The sequence below is a fragment of the Equus przewalskii genome, chromosome 30, assembly GCF_037783145.1.
Source record: "Equus przewalskii isolate Varuska chromosome 30, EquPr2, whole genome shotgun sequence".
NCBI classification, from domain to species: domain Eukaryota; kingdom Metazoa; phylum Chordata; class Mammalia; order Perissodactyla; family Equidae; genus Equus; species Equus przewalskii.
In genome coordinates this window covers 13,356,358-13,372,230 of record NC_091860.1, presented here as the reverse complement: position 1 = coordinate 13,372,230, position 15,873 = coordinate 13,356,358, and the positions used below count along the sequence as shown (strand labels likewise).

The 15,873-nt window shown below is 35.9% G+C and overlaps 1 protein-coding gene across 29 annotated transcripts in view; it reads left to right on the top strand.

Annotated features, from left to right (window-relative positions):
- The window catches only part of MLLT10 (MLLT10 histone lysine methyltransferase DOT1L cofactor), a 256,466-nt gene that overhangs the window by 119,615 nt on the left and 120,978 nt on the right, over window positions 1-15,873 (top strand). For 21 of the 29 annotated variants that reach the window (XR_011535070.1, XR_011535068.1, XR_011535069.1 and 18 more), the window contains 3 exons: window positions 10,853-10,956; window positions 12,285-12,378; window positions 14,615-14,710. Coding sequence is in view for 25 of the 29 variants with exons in the window: in XM_070601382.1 (XP_070457483.1) it covers window positions 10,853-10,956; window positions 12,285-12,378; window positions 14,615-14,710 (294 nt within the window). In the remaining 4 variants the exon portion in view is untranslated. The remainder of the gene's footprint in view (window positions 1-10,852; window positions 10,957-12,284; window positions 12,379-14,614; window positions 14,711-15,873) is intronic. The other 8 variants (XM_070601386.1, XM_070601379.1, XM_070601385.1 and 5 more) reach the window with 1 other exon arrangement.

Here is a 15,873-nt window from a genome sequence, read left to right as displayed (position 1 = left end):
TTGTGAATAGTGCTTCCAATGAACATAGGGGTACATATGTTACTTTGTATTGTTGATTTCAAGTTGTTTGCGTAGATACCTGGTAGTTGGATAGCTGGGTCTTATGGTATTTCTATTTTTAGTTTTTTGAGGACTCTCCATACTGTTTTCCATAGTGGCTGCACCAGTTTGCATTCCCACCAGCAGTGTATGAGGGTTCCCCTCTCTCCACACCCTCTCTAATATTTGTTATTTTTAGTCTTAGTGATTATAGCCATTTTAACAGGTGTAAGGTGGTATCTTAGTGTACTTTTGATTTGTATTTCACTGATTCAGTGATGTTGAACATCTTTTCATGTGTTAATTGGCCATCTGTATATCTTCTTTGGGAAAATGTCTGTTCATATCCTCTGCCTGTTTTTTGATCGAGCTGTTTGTTTTTTTGTTGTCCAGTTGTGTGAGTTCCTTATGTATTGTGGAGATTAACTCCTTGTTGGTTATATGATTTGCAAATATGTTCTCCCAATTGATGGATGTCTTTTGGTTTTGATCCTAGTTTCTTTTGCCTTGCAGAAGCTCTTTAGTCTTATGAAGTCCCACTTTTTTATTTTTTCTTTTGTTTCCCTTGTCTGAGAAGACATGGTATTTGAAAAGATTCTTTTGACTTTCATGTAAAAGAGTGTACTACCTATATTATCTTCCAGGAGTTTTATGGTTTCAGGACTTAGCTTCAAATCTTTGATCCATTTTGAGTTTATTTTTGGGTATGGCGTGAGATAATGGTCTACTTTCATTCTTTTGTGAGTGGTTGTCCAGATTTCCCAACACCATTTCTTGAAGAGACTATTTCTCCATTGCATGTCTTGACACCTTTGTTGAAGATTAGCTGTCTGTAGATGTGCGGTTTTATTTCTGGGCTTTCAGTTCTATCCCGTTGATCTCTGTGCCTGTTTTTGTACCAGTACCATGCCGTTTTGATTACTATGGCTTTGTAGTTCATTTTGAAGTCAGGGATTGCGATGCTTCCAGCTTTGTTCTTTTTCTCAGGATTGCTTTAGCAATTCACGGTCTTTGGTTGCCCCATGTGAATTTTAGGATTCCTTGTTCTATTTCCGTGAAGAATGTCATTGGGATTCTGACTGGGATCGCATTGAATCTGTAGATTGCTTTGGGTAGTATGGACGCTTTAACTATGTTTATGCTTCCAATCCATGTGCATGGATTCTTTTTCCATCTCTTTATGTTGTCATCTATTTCGTCTCATAGTTGGCATGGTTAAGTTCTTCACCTCCTTGGTTAAATTTATTCCTAGATATTTTATTCTTTTCGTTGCGATCGTAAATGGAATTGTATTCTTAAGTTCTCTTTTTGTAAGTTTGTTATTAGAGTAGAGAAATGCAACTGATTTTGGTTGATTTTGTACCTTGCAACTTTACTGTAGTTGTTCATTATTTCTAGTAGGTTTCTGATGGATTCTTTAGGGTTTTCTTTATATAAAGTCATCTGCAAACAGTGAGAGTTTCACTTCTTCACTCCCTATTTGGATTCCTTTTATTCCTTTCTTTTGCCTGATTGCTGTGGCCAAAAGCTTCAGTACTATGTTGAATAAGAGTGATGATTTTCTGCATGCTTGTCGTCTTCCTGTTCTCAGGGATGCGTTCAGTTTTTTCCCGTTGAGTATATTGTTGGCTGTGGGTTTGTCATATATGGCCTTTATTATGTTGAGGTAATTTTCTTCTATCCCCATTTTGTTAGGAGTTTTTTTTTTTTAATCATAAATGGCTGTTGGATCTTGTCAGGTACTCTCTCTGTGTCTATTGAGATGATCATGTGGTTTTTATTCCTCATTTTGTTAATGTGGTGTATCACATTGATTGATCTGCAGATGTTGAACCATTCCTGTGTGCCTAGTATAAATCCCACTTGATCATGATGTATGTTTTTTTTGATCTGTTGCTGTATTCTGGTTGCCAATTTTTTGTTGAGGATTTTTGCATCTATGTTTATCAGCACTCTTGGTTTGTAGTTTTCTTTTTTTGTGTTGTCCTTGTCAGGCTTTGGTATCAGAGTGATATTGGCCTTGTAGAATGTGTTAGGAAGTGTTCCATCTTCCCTAATTTTTTGGAATAGTTTGAGAAGGATCGGTATTAAATCCTCTCTGAAAGTTTGGTAGATTTCCCCAGGGAAGCCATCTGGTTCGGGGCTTTTATTTTGGGGGATGCTTTTGATTACTGTTTCAATCTCTTTACTTGTCATTGGTCTATTCAGATTATCTATTTCTTCTTGATTCAGCTTTGGAAGGTTGTAAGAGTCTAAGAATTTATCCATTTCTTATAGATTGTCCATTTTGTTGGCATATAGCTTTTTGTAGTATTCTCTTATCCGTTTTATTTCTGTGGTATCCATTATTATTTCTCATCTTTCATTTCTAATTTTATTTGAGCTTTCTCTCTTTTGTCTTTGTAAGTCTGGCTAGGGGTTTGTAAATTTTGTCTATCTTCTCAAAGAATCAGTTCTTAATTTCATTGATCCTTTCTGCTGTTCTTTTGGTTTAATTTTCATTTATGTCTGCTCTGATTTTTATTATTTCCCTGCTCCTGCTGAGTTTGGGCTTTGTTTGCTCTTTTTCTAGTTCTTTAGGTTTAGTTAAAGATTGCTTAGTTGAGATTTTTCTTGCTTGTTAAGGGGGGCCTGAATTGCTATGAATTTCCCTCTTATGCTTTTGCTGCATCCCATGTGAGATGTTATGGTGTATTTTCATTTTCATTTGTCTTCAGATATGTTTTGATACCTACTTTAATTTCCTCGATCCATTGCTTATTTGGTTGCTTGTTGTTTTGTCTCCATGTTTGTTACTTTCCCAGCTTTTTTCTTGTAGGTGATTTCTAATTTCATAGCATTATTGTTGGAAAAGTTGCTAGAATTATTTTAATCTTCTTAAATTTATTGATGCTTGCCTTGGTTCCCAACATATGGGTGTGTATTTGAGAATGTTCCCTGTGCACTTGAGAAGAATGTGTTTTCTGCTGTTTTTGGATGGAATGGATCTCTCTCTCTCTGTTATGTCCATCTGATCAAGTGTTTCATTTAAATCCAGTCTTTCCTTGTTGACTTTTCTGTCTGGATGATCTATCCATTGATGTAAGTTGGGTGTTAAGGTCCTCTACTATTATTGTGTTGCTGGTAATTTTTCCTTTTAGGTCTGTTAATAGTTGCTGTGTATACTTAGGTGCTTGTGTGTTAGTTGCATGTATATTCATAAGTGTTATATCCTCCTGGTGGAGTGTCCCTTTATCATTATATACTGCCCCTCTTTGTCCCTAATTGTCTTTTTTATCTTGAAGTCTGTTTTGTCTTACATAAGTGTGGCAACACCTCCTTTCTTTTGTTTGCCATTTGCTTGGAGTATCTCTTCCCTCCCTTCACCACGAGCCTAGGTTTATCTTGAGAGATGAGATGTGATTCTTGGAGGAAGCATATTATTGGGTCTTGTTTTTTAATCCATCCCACCACTCTGTTGTCTTTTACTAGAACTCAATCCATTTACATTTAAGGCGATTATTGATATATGACGGCTTAGTACTGCCATTTTATCACTTGTTTTCCAGTTGTTCTGTACTTCCCTTGGTTCTCATCCCGTGTATTTCAGACTACCAGTTGAGTTCTCTCTATAATGGTTTTTCTCAGTTTTCTCTTTATTTATTATTTGTGTGTCTGTTCTGATTTTTTTTGTGTGTGTGTGAGTAAGATTGTCCCTGAGCTACCATCTCTTGGCACTCTTCCTCTTTTTGCTTAAGGAAGATCATTGCTGAGCTAACATCTGTGCCAGTCTTCCTCTGTTTTTTGTATGTAGGACACTGTCACAGCATGACTTGATGAGTGCTGTGTAGGTCCACACCTGGGATCCAAACCCGCGAGTCTTGGGCTACCAAAGTGGAGTGCGTCAACTTAATCACTCGGCAAACAGGCCAGCCTCTGTATTCTGAGTTTTTGTTTAGTGGTTGCAATGACGTTTGTATGAACAGTCTTGTAGATGAGATAGTCCATTTTCTGATAGCCTCTTATTCCCTTTGTCTAAGCAGGTTCTATCCCTCTCCTCTTCCTCTTCTAAATTTGTTATTGTCACATCTTATTTCATCTTGGGAGTTTTTGCTTAAAATGAAATGATTATATTTATTCTTGATGTTTTCCTTTCCATTATCTTTACTGCTATAATTAAGTGTTTGCTAATCTGTTCTGATAGTGAGTTTCAATTTTCTGATTTTATCAGCCTGTTTATCTTCTTGCTCAAGGCTTTGTAAACCCTTTTTTCCCCCCAGATATGAGAACCTTCTTGATCATTTCTTGTCTGGGGCTCTTGTGGTGATAAACTCCCTCAGCTTTTGTTTATCTGGGAAAGTTTTTATTTTTCATCATATCTGAAGGATGTTTTCGCTGGATAGAATATTCTTGGCTGAAAGTTTTTGTCTTTCAGAATTTTGAACATATCGTTCCACTCTCTCCTCACCTGTAAGGTTTCTGCTGACAAATCTGCTGAAAGCCTGATAGGGGCTCCTTTGTAAGTTATTTTCTTCTGCCTTGCTGCCCTTAATATTTTTCTGTCATTGATTTTTGCCAGTTTTACTAATATATGCCTTGGAGAAGGTCTCTTTACATTGATGTAATTAAGAGTTCTATTATCTTCTTTTACTTTTATTTTCACCTTCTTCCCTAGGTCTGGGAAGTTCTCAGGTATTATTTCTTTGTACAATCTCTCTGCACCTTTCTCCATCTTCTCCCTCTGACATACCTAAAATCCTTATCTTACATTTCCTAATTGAGTCAGCTATTTCTTGGAGAATTTCTTCATTTTTTTTTAGTCTTAGTTCTTTTCTCCTACTCCATCTGAACCATTTATGTATTCCTATCCTCTAAATTGCTAATTCTATTCTCCATAATATCAGCTCTCTTACTTAAGGATTCTAGATTTTTCTTTATCTCATTTGTTGTGTTTTTCATCTCCAGCATTTCTGATTGGTTTTTCTTTATAGTTTCAGTTTCTTTTGTGAAGAATTCCCTGCGTTCATTAATTTTGTTCCTGATTTCATTGAACTGCCTTTCTGAGTTCTCTTGTAATTCATTGAGTGTTATTATGATAGCTGTTTTGAATTCTCTGTCATTTAGATTGCAGATTTTTGTGCCTTCAGGACTGATTTCTGTGTGTTTGTCTTTCTCCTTCTGGTCTGGAGTATTAATATCCTTCTTCATACTATTTGATGGAGTGGATTTGTGCCTTTGTGTAGTGATAGTATCTGGTCACAGATTCCATCTGCTGCCACTGGGAGGGTCAGGAGGTGTGTATTCTAAGCCTGCCGTGATCCCTATCAGCTGTGCCTTTCTGAGCCTGGGCCACTCCTTGGCCCTGCTGGCCCTCATATTGAATGGGGAAGTGATGCTCTGGGGCCTCATGGCTGCTGCCTCCTGCTCCCACAGTCCGCTGAGATGTGCTCTCTCTTTTGGGGCCACAGTGGTACCGTGGGCTTTTGTGGAAACTCATTCTTCTGGATGTTCAGATCCGCTGCCACTTCCTCCTAGGTAATACCAGGTGTTGTGCTTGATGGGTGGGTCCTCCCCACTGGGTCTAAGCCATAGCCACTCCCTGGGACTGCGGCTGTACCTTGGGCTCTCCCACTGGGTGAGAAAGTGATCACATGGGGGCTCAGAGCTGCCGTCACCTGTTCCTCATTCACACAAAGGCATGCTCACACTCTTGGGGCCACAGTGGTGCTATGGGCACTCCAGCTGGGAGGGCAGTCGCATGTGTGTGCAGGGCTGCTTGGGGGCTGGAGAGTGCTCACCTATCTCCACCACCTCCCTGGGGGTAGTCCATCCACCTTCAGATGTATAGCTGCATGGATTTCTCAGGTGTCCTGGTGTGCTGTGTTGGTCTCCTTTGCTGATCAATGAATGTCCATTTAGTTGTGGTTCGAAGGCAGAGAGACAAAGGGAACAGCTCACTCAGCCATGTTGCTCATGTCACTCCTCTCCTGATTTTTAAATTATATTTTTTTGGGTTATTTTCTTAGTGGTTGCTTTAGGGCTTACAATATTCATCTTAACTTGCCAGCATCTATTTAACTCCAGTAATATATAGAAGATTCATTCCTGTATAACTCCATTCGTTTGCCGCTTTTTGTACCTATTATTATTACAGATGTTATGTCTGTATTTACTAGAAACCCAACAATATGCAGTTAAAGTTTATTGCTTTATATAATCTTACATCTTTTAAAGAAGCTAAGAGAAGGAGACAACAATTATATTTAGAGAGAGAGAGAGAGAGTGTGTGTGTGTGTGCGTGTGTGTGTGTGTGTGTGTGTGTGTGTGTGTGTATGTATTCCTATTTACCATTTTTGTTTCTCTTCATTTCTTCCTGTGGGTTCTAGTTAACCATTCTGGTGTCATTTCCTTAGTCCAATATAGCTTTATTCCTCCTCTCTTTCATTGTGTTGTCATTGTCAAATATATTACATTTCTGTATATTATAGTCCCAACAATACAATTTATGGACATTGTTTTATGTGATTGCTTTTTAAATTAAGAGAATGAGAAGTATCTAATAACTAGTGTCTTTTATCATTTCCTACATAATTACCTTTGCCAGAGCTCATTGTGTGTGTTTTAATTGATCTATTTTATTTATTTTTAATTTTAGCTTTATTGAGTTGTAATTGAGTGGAGCTGTTAGGATTTTTGTGTGGATTGTAATTACTGTCCAGTGTCACTTGATTTTCACCTAAAGAGTTTCCTTTAGTATTTCTTGTTAGGTTTGGAGCATCAAACTGTCCTAGTTTTTGTTTGAGAATGTCTTTATTTCACCTTTATTTCTGCAGTATAGCTTTGCTGGATATAAGATTCTTGGTTGATAGTTTTGTTTTCTCAGCATTTTTGCATATGTTACTCCATTGCCTTCTGTCCGCCATTGTTTCTCATGAGATCTCGTGTTAATTTTATTGTAATTTTCTTCTGTGTGATAAGCCAATTTCCTTGTGTTGCTTTCAAGATTGTCTCTTTTCTTTTACTTTCATCATTTTGAGTGGATTTTATCCTTATTGGAGTTTGTTGAGCTTTTTGGATATGTAGATTATTGTTTTTCTTTTATCAAGTTTTGGAAGTTTTCTACCATTATTTTTTGAGATACAGTGTGTGTCCCTTTCTTTCCTCTTCTGCTTTTCTTTTCTATTTTTTTTTTTAAGATTTAATTTTTCCTTTTTTTCTCCCCAAAGCCCCCTGGTACATAGTTGTATATTCTTAGTTGTGGGTCCTTCTAGTTATGGCATGTGGGATGCTGCCTCAGCGTGGTTTGATAAGCAATGTCATGTCCACGCCCAGGATTCGAACCAACGAAATACTGGGCCGCCTGCATCAGAGTGCACGAACTTAACCACTCGGCCACAGGGCCAGCCCTTGCTTTTCTTATTATACGTACATATATTGGTGCACTTATTGTGTCTCACATTTCTCTGAAGTTGTTCTTTAGGTAGTGTAATCTAAAAAATCTGCTCTTGAGGTTGTATCATCTCTATTGATCTATCATTAAGTTTGTTGGGTTTTTTTTCCTATTACCAACTCAAATCTACTGTTGAGCCCTTTAGTGAACTTTAAACTCCAGAATTTCCCTTTGGTGGAAGTCTTTGTCTCCTAAGTCCAATATCTGGGTCCCCATCAAAGGCAGTTTTAATGCTGCTTTTTTCTTGTATATGGGTCACTCTTTCCTGTTTCTTTGCATGTCTTTTAATTTTTTGTTGGAACTCGAATTTTTAGATAATAAATTATAGCTGCTCTGGAGAATGATTCTTTCCTCCCCTCGGTGTTCTATTGTTGTTTGTTGGATCGTTTATTTAATGACCTGACTGGACTAGTTCTCTGATGTCTGTTTTCCCAACAATGTATAGTCTCAGATGGCCCTGCCAAATGTATTTCCTTTTCATTTTTTAAAAAAAGCCTGACTTCTTAGGGTTGCCCTTGGGTTGACATAAACCACTTATTAGTCAAAGTTTGTGCTTAAGCCCAGTTTACCTAGTTAGCTTTTCACCTTTTGCCATTTGATATGTGTGTGACTTAGATTATGTTCTAAGGAGATTCGAGGCTCTCTCTACAGTTGTTCCTTGAGCGTGCACACAGTCTTTCAGACCATCAGGTATGAGTATGCTTTTATTTTCAAGTCTGGCTTCTTAGGAATTGTCCCTGTGTCAGAGTAACCTATTGTTCAGCCAGTTTTTGATTGTGGGTTTGATTAAAGCCACTTGAGCCTTATTTGTTGATGGATTTCTCTGTGGCTTTGGGGAATTCTTCTAAGTCTGTCCCAAATCCCACTTCAGTTTCCCCTGATTGGGTGCAACCTATTTCATGTTCCTAGCCTTCTTGACCCCCAAGGTTGAGTGTGATCTTAGGAGGGCCCTTATTTGCCTTCTTTCTCTGTTTGCCTTTGCTACCTTTCTGAGTGATCTACTGTTTTGCTTGTTTGTGCTATCCTGGAGCTATCAGTTCTGTCTTAATTGGTTGCCACGGAAGTGTTTTTGACAGTGCCTTAAGGAATGAACTTCTCCAAGCCTTGTTCCTAAGAAAGTCAGTCTTCTCAGGCAGAGCTACTCAGTTCTTTGTTCTTAAGGCACCCTCTGGGCAGAACCTCTGCACTGCTGCTCTTTTGCTGGGCATGGGGACAGCACCCTGCTTCTCCCAAAGAGACTCCTGTACTCTGACAGGGTGCTGGGAGGAGGGAAAGGTATATAACCCCTCATTTTCTCAGCTTGTCCTTCCTAGTATAGAACTTCCATTCTACTGACAAGCTGAGGAAGGGATGATAGGGCCCCTGGCTTGTTGTTAGGGTGGGAGTCTATGAGTGGGAGCTACCAGGGCTGAGTAGGATGAGAGTCCCTGGAGACCTGGCCCCTCTATTGCAAAACTATAGCCTTAGACTAGAAGCTGGGGAGAGAGGAAGCCCTCATCTTTTGGACCACACCCACCCAGAGGAGAACGTCCATCATAGGGAACTGTATGTGGGAGAGATGTTGACGGGAGAAGGTAGATAGATCATGGCTCAGATGCCACAGACTCTCCCTTTTCTTAGAGACGGTTAGTAGATTTTCTTGAATAAATTTTCCTGTTTGCTACATGTCTTTAGGACAATTTTCAGAGACTTTAAGTGGTTATTTTTCACCTGTGAAATGGTTAATTCACTAGGAAGTGGATTCATGAAATTCTTCACTTGGCCATTCCAGAAGTCTAGAAGTTCTACCTCCTTTTTTTTCTTTTTAAATATTCATCATAATATTTCGTTTTATTGAATGGTCAAATGATGATGTCTTTTACTGTCAGCTTTTTGGAAGTTACTGAGATATTCTTTGAGGCCTGTTTGCATATTTTCCCTGAATTTTGCGATATAAAATGTTACTGTTTCAGTGTATTCTGTCGTTTCTTTTTTAATCTTCTTGATTATTTGTAGGTTAAAAGTGTGTGTTAAATTCTTCCGTTGTAATTGTTTGATACTTTCTTATCATTTGAACAGAGTTGTTCTTATTCAGTGTGTCCAGGTTGATTTTCTTGTAACTTGAGATTTTACTTTTTAGAGGTATAATTTTTGTAGTCCAGTTCAGTCTGAATCTGTGTTTTTCAACAGAGGAGTTGGAATTCATTTATCTAGCTAGATATTAGGCTGCTTTAAGAACTGTCTTCTTGTCAATGTTGTTGAATGGTGTTGTCTGGTACCACACTGTGTAGTGCAGGGAACCTCTCTAGGTTTAAAAATACATGTGGTCATGGGCCAGCCCAGTGGCATAGTGGTTAAGTTTGCAAGTTCCCCTTTAGTTGCACTGCTTATCAAACCATGATGTGGCGGCATCCCACATACAAAGTAGAGGAAGATTGGCACAGATGTTAGCTCAGCAACAATCTTTCTCAAGCAAAAAGAGGAAGCTTGGCAACAGATGTTAATTCAGGGCCAATTTTCCTTACCAAAAAAAAAAAATTTACACGTGGGCCTATTGAAGTTGGCTAGGTTATACCTTACTACTGTTCAGAAATTGGTTTCTTTTTAGAAGTGTATCACCTGATGATTATACGTAGTTAGACATTAATTTCTATATACTCAACTTCCAGTCAGCTGATAATTTTATTCATTATGCACTGATACTTGTAGATTGCACTTTATAAAATTCAGTCTTTCATGAAAAGGTGTACTGTCTATCAGCTGTTTTCACTTGGGAAAAGCACCAGATAGATGCCAATCAGAGTTGCTGGGAGTGTTCATTGGCTGAAACCTCTTGGGGGAACCTCTGACCACCGTAGCTAAAGTGTCTTCCTCCAGGCTCAGTATGTCAGGGTGGCAGGACTGAATGACAGCCCATTTGGGGTTCTTGTGCACAGTTGGAATGGCCTCAACCTCACTCGTATAGGACTGTCCTTCATCTCTTAGCTCCCTGTATCAGACTCCCTTAGATATGCTTACTTTCCAACAGAAAGACAAACCTCTTTTCACACCCTTGTTACAGGAATCAGTTGAATGTTGGTGAGGAGGTTTTAAGAGGCATGGTAGCCTATGTCCTGGCCCCTTGCCTCAGTGCCTGTGAAAATTCTTCCTATCTTGCAGGGTTTTTGAGTCTAAAGAAAATAGTGCCTTCATGAAGTCTTGCTAGGACTACTTATACGTCCTTGTTTATATTTTCATGTTTGTAAAAATTAGATTACTGTCAGAAAGAATGAATTCATGTTTTGAAGTAAAGATGGTTAAATAGTAAAGCTGATTTGACTTCTGAAGATACTTGTAAAATTCAGATTTGTTTAAAGCACTTACATGGTATTTGTTTCATTTTTGTTTTTGTTTCTCTACCCTAAGACTTGCTACATTTGTGATGAACAGGGAAGAGAGAGTAAAGCAGCCACTGGTGCTTGCATGACCTGTAATAAACATGGATGTCGACAGGCTTTCCATGTGACATGGTAAGTATGTTTTCCCTCATTGTACAGAATTGAAATTGGGAGTTAAAGACTTAGTTAGGTACCCAAATATTATGTACACTAAATTTTATTGGGATAGTTTCTATGTTTAGATTTACTTATTTGTAGTGAAGATAATGCTAATAATTGCTTGTTTTTACCAGTGAATTTTCAGTAGGTGAACCCTAGTTCTAGTGTCTTATTCACTTTGATTTTGTTTAAAATATTGGTGTTGGTTACCTACCCTTTGGTTTGTTACTAGGATTAAAAGAGCTGATGTAGGTAAACTTAGTGCAGAGCCTGAAAGATGAGTAAGGAGTTAGTGAATGACACTGTTTCTTCACTGTCTTTGTTTTGAGGGGGAAAAAAAGCAATCACCATTATTCTCAGTATTATAGTGGCTACTTCTTCAAAGGTTACCTAGATAATTTAAAATATTCAACATAATAGACAATAGTTCAAAATAAAAGTTTGGAAAGAATCCATGTACTTATTAATTTTAAGAATTAGCTATGTCTAGCAGCCTCTATATAGGCACATACTTTATTTCCTGAGCTTTTAGTGTGTGGATTTATGAAGTCTATTTTAGATTACCTTTGGAGAATGGAAAAGATTTTTGGTTTTTATAAATTCTCTTAATACTGTACTTAATTTTCCAAAGATGAAATCCTTTTTGGGTATGAGATATATACTAATACTGTAATTTTGGAATGTTAAAAATGGAAGGTCAAATTGACAAGATGATGATTATACACTTAGCGTTTTGTGTTTTTAAAAAACACGATTATTATAACTTTAGGTTTTAGTTTCATCTCTTCAATTGTTTTTGACTGAAAAACAGGGCTTCTGTTTTTCTTGCTTCCTGTCCTGTCCTGTGACTTGGAGCATTTTCCTTGTAACTGTGTGATCTGCCTCTGTGGGCGAATACCATCACATGTCATTTCAGCCCTTCAGAGGCCTAGCCTTTCCCTTTGTACCTGTGATACAGATTGAAAAAGTAAGATGAAGTGTGAATTATGGGAGGGAGGGTTTATCCTAAAGAAATTTAATATCTGTTTGGTGACATAAAATATGCATAATTCTTCATCCTTGTTAGAGTTGGATGAAAAGTTTATTTTAAACCATAAATATAACAACAAAAGAAATCAGTCGCAGGTTGGAGTGAAATGCACTTGATCACAGCTAGAATAAAAGCCTTCTATTTTCCCTTTTTATCTTAAGGAGAGGTAAGATTTTCTTACAAACCTTATATATGTGGAAGTGGATTTTAATTTATTTATATGTTTACTGTGATTTGAAATTTTATTAATATACTTGGCTTTTATTTTCAGTGCTCAGTTTGCCGGACTACTCTGTGAAGAAGAAGGTAATGGTGCAGATAACGTCCAGTACTGTGGCTACTGTAAATACCATTTTAGTAAGCTGGTAAGAATTTGTCTTGAATTTCATATTAAAATGGTAATTAGTTTTGACAATAGAGTTGCCTCTGTTGTATGAAAAAGGCATAATATCTCTTTCTTTTTCCATGATTTTTGCTTGAGATTGTTTGCTTAGCATGTTCTTTATTGGGAATTAAAAGATCTGGTAAATTTAAAAGATTTTGCTTTACCTGGGTTCGTTTATAAAGGTGAATATTCTAATTTAGAATATATATTAATAGTAAATGTTGGTATACATTTAGTAGAAAAAATAAATGTGTAAGAAACTCTTTATAATTTAGTTAATATCATTTTTGACATTTGATTATACTTTTTGTGATTCTCACTTGCTTCTTATCTTTTCACTTAATTACTGTTACTCGTTTAATTTTTTATTTTCATTTTTATTTACTAGGAGATGGTAAAACTAAAGACTGTTTTGTGACGTTTTGGTTAAAGATCTTCAGAAAAATATATTTACAACTTTGCGACTATTTTAGATTTGGTCAGTCTTTATTGTTACACAGTAGCCTGGATGATGGAGTTAGTGGTATTTGATTAACTGTTACGTATTTTGTGTCCATGTTCCTTTGAAGGATCAATATTTCCTTAACTCCCAAGTGTTTATTTCTCAGTCTTTAATGATAACAATCAGATTTGTGTACTGAAAGTCTGTGGTTACTTTGTTTTTCTTTAGTGTCTTATTTTTTTATTGTTGCTTTTCCCAGGTGAATTTCTCTCCTCTTTTTTAAAAAAACAAATAATGTCGTTAGGGACTCGTTTCTCATGAAATGAGCAGCTTTTGACTCCAATATTCTGGTTCATGGATGTAAAATATTTAAGAGTGTGTATATATATTTTATATTGAAGACTTTGATTTATTTTAATGACCGACAATATTAAAGTGGTTTAAGAGAAATTTTGAGATAGTAAAATTCAAAATTTTTCTTCTGGATGTTAAAAGTGTATTGGAATCTTCATTTTCTACGTGAGTTGATGATATAGATAAAATATAGAAATAATTAAAATGGATTTTCAAGTTTGTATAAATAGAATTCTCTCATGGCTGGTTATTGACATACTGGTATCTCATTTGCTAGTTTAGAAAAAAAGTCTGTTTAATAATTTAATGATTGGGTATGCTCTACATTTGCATGGAATTTGAACGTCTTTATAGTCATTTTTATCTAGTTTAAACTAATTAGTTATGGTACCACCAAGTTTTAAACACCTCAAATAACTCTCACCGTCATACTTTATTATGAAATTCTGTAAATATTTTAAACAGAAATTTGTAATACAGTTGGCCCTCCGTATCCATGGGTGGGTTCCATACCTGCAGGCTGTGCATCCATGGATTCAACCAACTGCCAGCTGAAAGGCCTAGGTAGTTGCATCTGTACTGATCATGTACAGACTCTTTTCCTTGTCCTTATTCCCTAAACAATACAGTATAATGGCTATTTACATAGCATTTACATTGTATTAGGTATTATAAGTAATCAAGAGATGATTTAAAGTATATAGGAGGGTATGTGTAGGTTATATGTGTATACTACGCCATTTTATATAAGGGACTTGAGCATCCATGGATTTTGGTATCCAAGGGGGTCCTGGAACCAATTGCCATGGATACCGAGGGATGACTCTGCTTTTAGTAATGCTTTGAAAAATGCATGGGTCTAATACTGACATTTCCTTTAATTTTTTTCTTAATGAACTGCACAGGCAAGTTTTAGAAAACTGTATGCCTTAATTCAGAAAGTATGAGATTAAAAGGCTTCTTGCTTTCCCTAGCGGCGTAAAGTAACTCCTCAAATCTTTTCTTTTCTTCTAGTCTTGGCATCTTTCTTCAATATGGCATTCTCTATTTTGGTTGAAACTTCTTTTCTTTTTTAAAGCAGACATTGAAAATTATAGTTGATTTCTTTAATGAGGTGGTTTGTGACAAAGTGACAAGCTAATGCTTATTTCAAAATATAGTGTATTGTCACACATTTTAATGTACAAAACTATGGCATTAATGTTAAATTTAGGTTTAGATTTTTCTTTATAATGCAGTAGATAATATATATATGGATGGTGTCTGAACTGGATTATATAGTTTGAAATAGTAAGACTTTTTTTTTTTTACTTCAATAGACATTTTTAAATACACTTGAATTGATTTAAGCCTAACAAAAAGATTATTTAAAACAATTTTATATACATATACATATATGTATATATATTTTCTTTTTTAGAAAAAGAGCAAACGGGGATCTAATAGGTCATATGATCAAAGTTTAAGTGATTCTTCCTCTCACTCTCAGGATAAACATCATGAGAAAGAGAAAAAAGTAAGTGGATTTGTTGTTGCTAAATATGTAGCACACTACTTAATAGAATTTTTTTCCTTTTTTAGATAAAAGTTCTTAATAGCTGAATGGAGACATTGAAATACTGAAAATTTTTAACCAAGAGTATGAAGTCAAAGAGTAGGTTTATAATAATGCCATATTTGTGAATATTGTCGTACATATTTCAATTGAAAATTTGAAATACAACTTGATTGAAAGGACGAGAGGGATTTCTTGCATATGTTACTGTGGTCATCTTGTGAAACCTTTAGGTGACTTCAGCCATAATAGTTTGTTCCTATATATCATTAACTGATTATTTCATACATAAGTAAAAATCTTGTCAGCTTTTTCCCTTTATGATAGAACAATTTTGAAGTTCTGTATATACTGACTGTTTTTTTCCACACTAGTGCTAATGTTGTATTATTTTTTTTAATGGCCAAATATCTTACTATTTGTTTGAGAATATTTTGTCTTTTAATTAAAACACTAAAAGCTTGCCTAATACTAATCTGTCTTCTTCTGACTTACCTATTTTCTCCCTACATTTTTACTTACTTAAAAGGATCTAAGTAATTTATAGTAAACTAATAAGTACTGTATAATTATTTGTAGGACATATTACCAACATAGGAAAAGCATACTTCTATGACTTGTTGTTAAAGTGAGGATACAAAGTACATCTTCACTAAGAAAAAAATATTACTCTTAAACTGTTGGTGTAACCTAGTTTGGAAAATATTTCCACAGATTGTGTTAAACTGAATCACCTAACATTTTCATGTTTGTAAATACTTAAGATTTGGGAAGGTGATTAAAATGCTAATGTTATTTAAAAACGAATTTGTTTTGAATTTATATTTGTGCTGTTTTCAAGGTAAATATTGTAAAAACTTAAATTTTTGGTTTTGACATTGATTTTCCAATTATGAGTGAAATAATAATTATAACTTGAGATTCACCTTTAGAGCACTTGTTTGGTTTATATGTTTTGTAGATCTTAGGCAGCAAGTATACATATTCATTGTGATTTCTTTCATGAGGTGCTTTTGTGATAGTGACAATAGTAGGGTTCTATCTTGTTGTCTATTTTTGGATTACTGATGGAAAAAAATGACAGATTTGATTTAATTAGCAGTTTTAGTAAGAAGCCCTGTGAG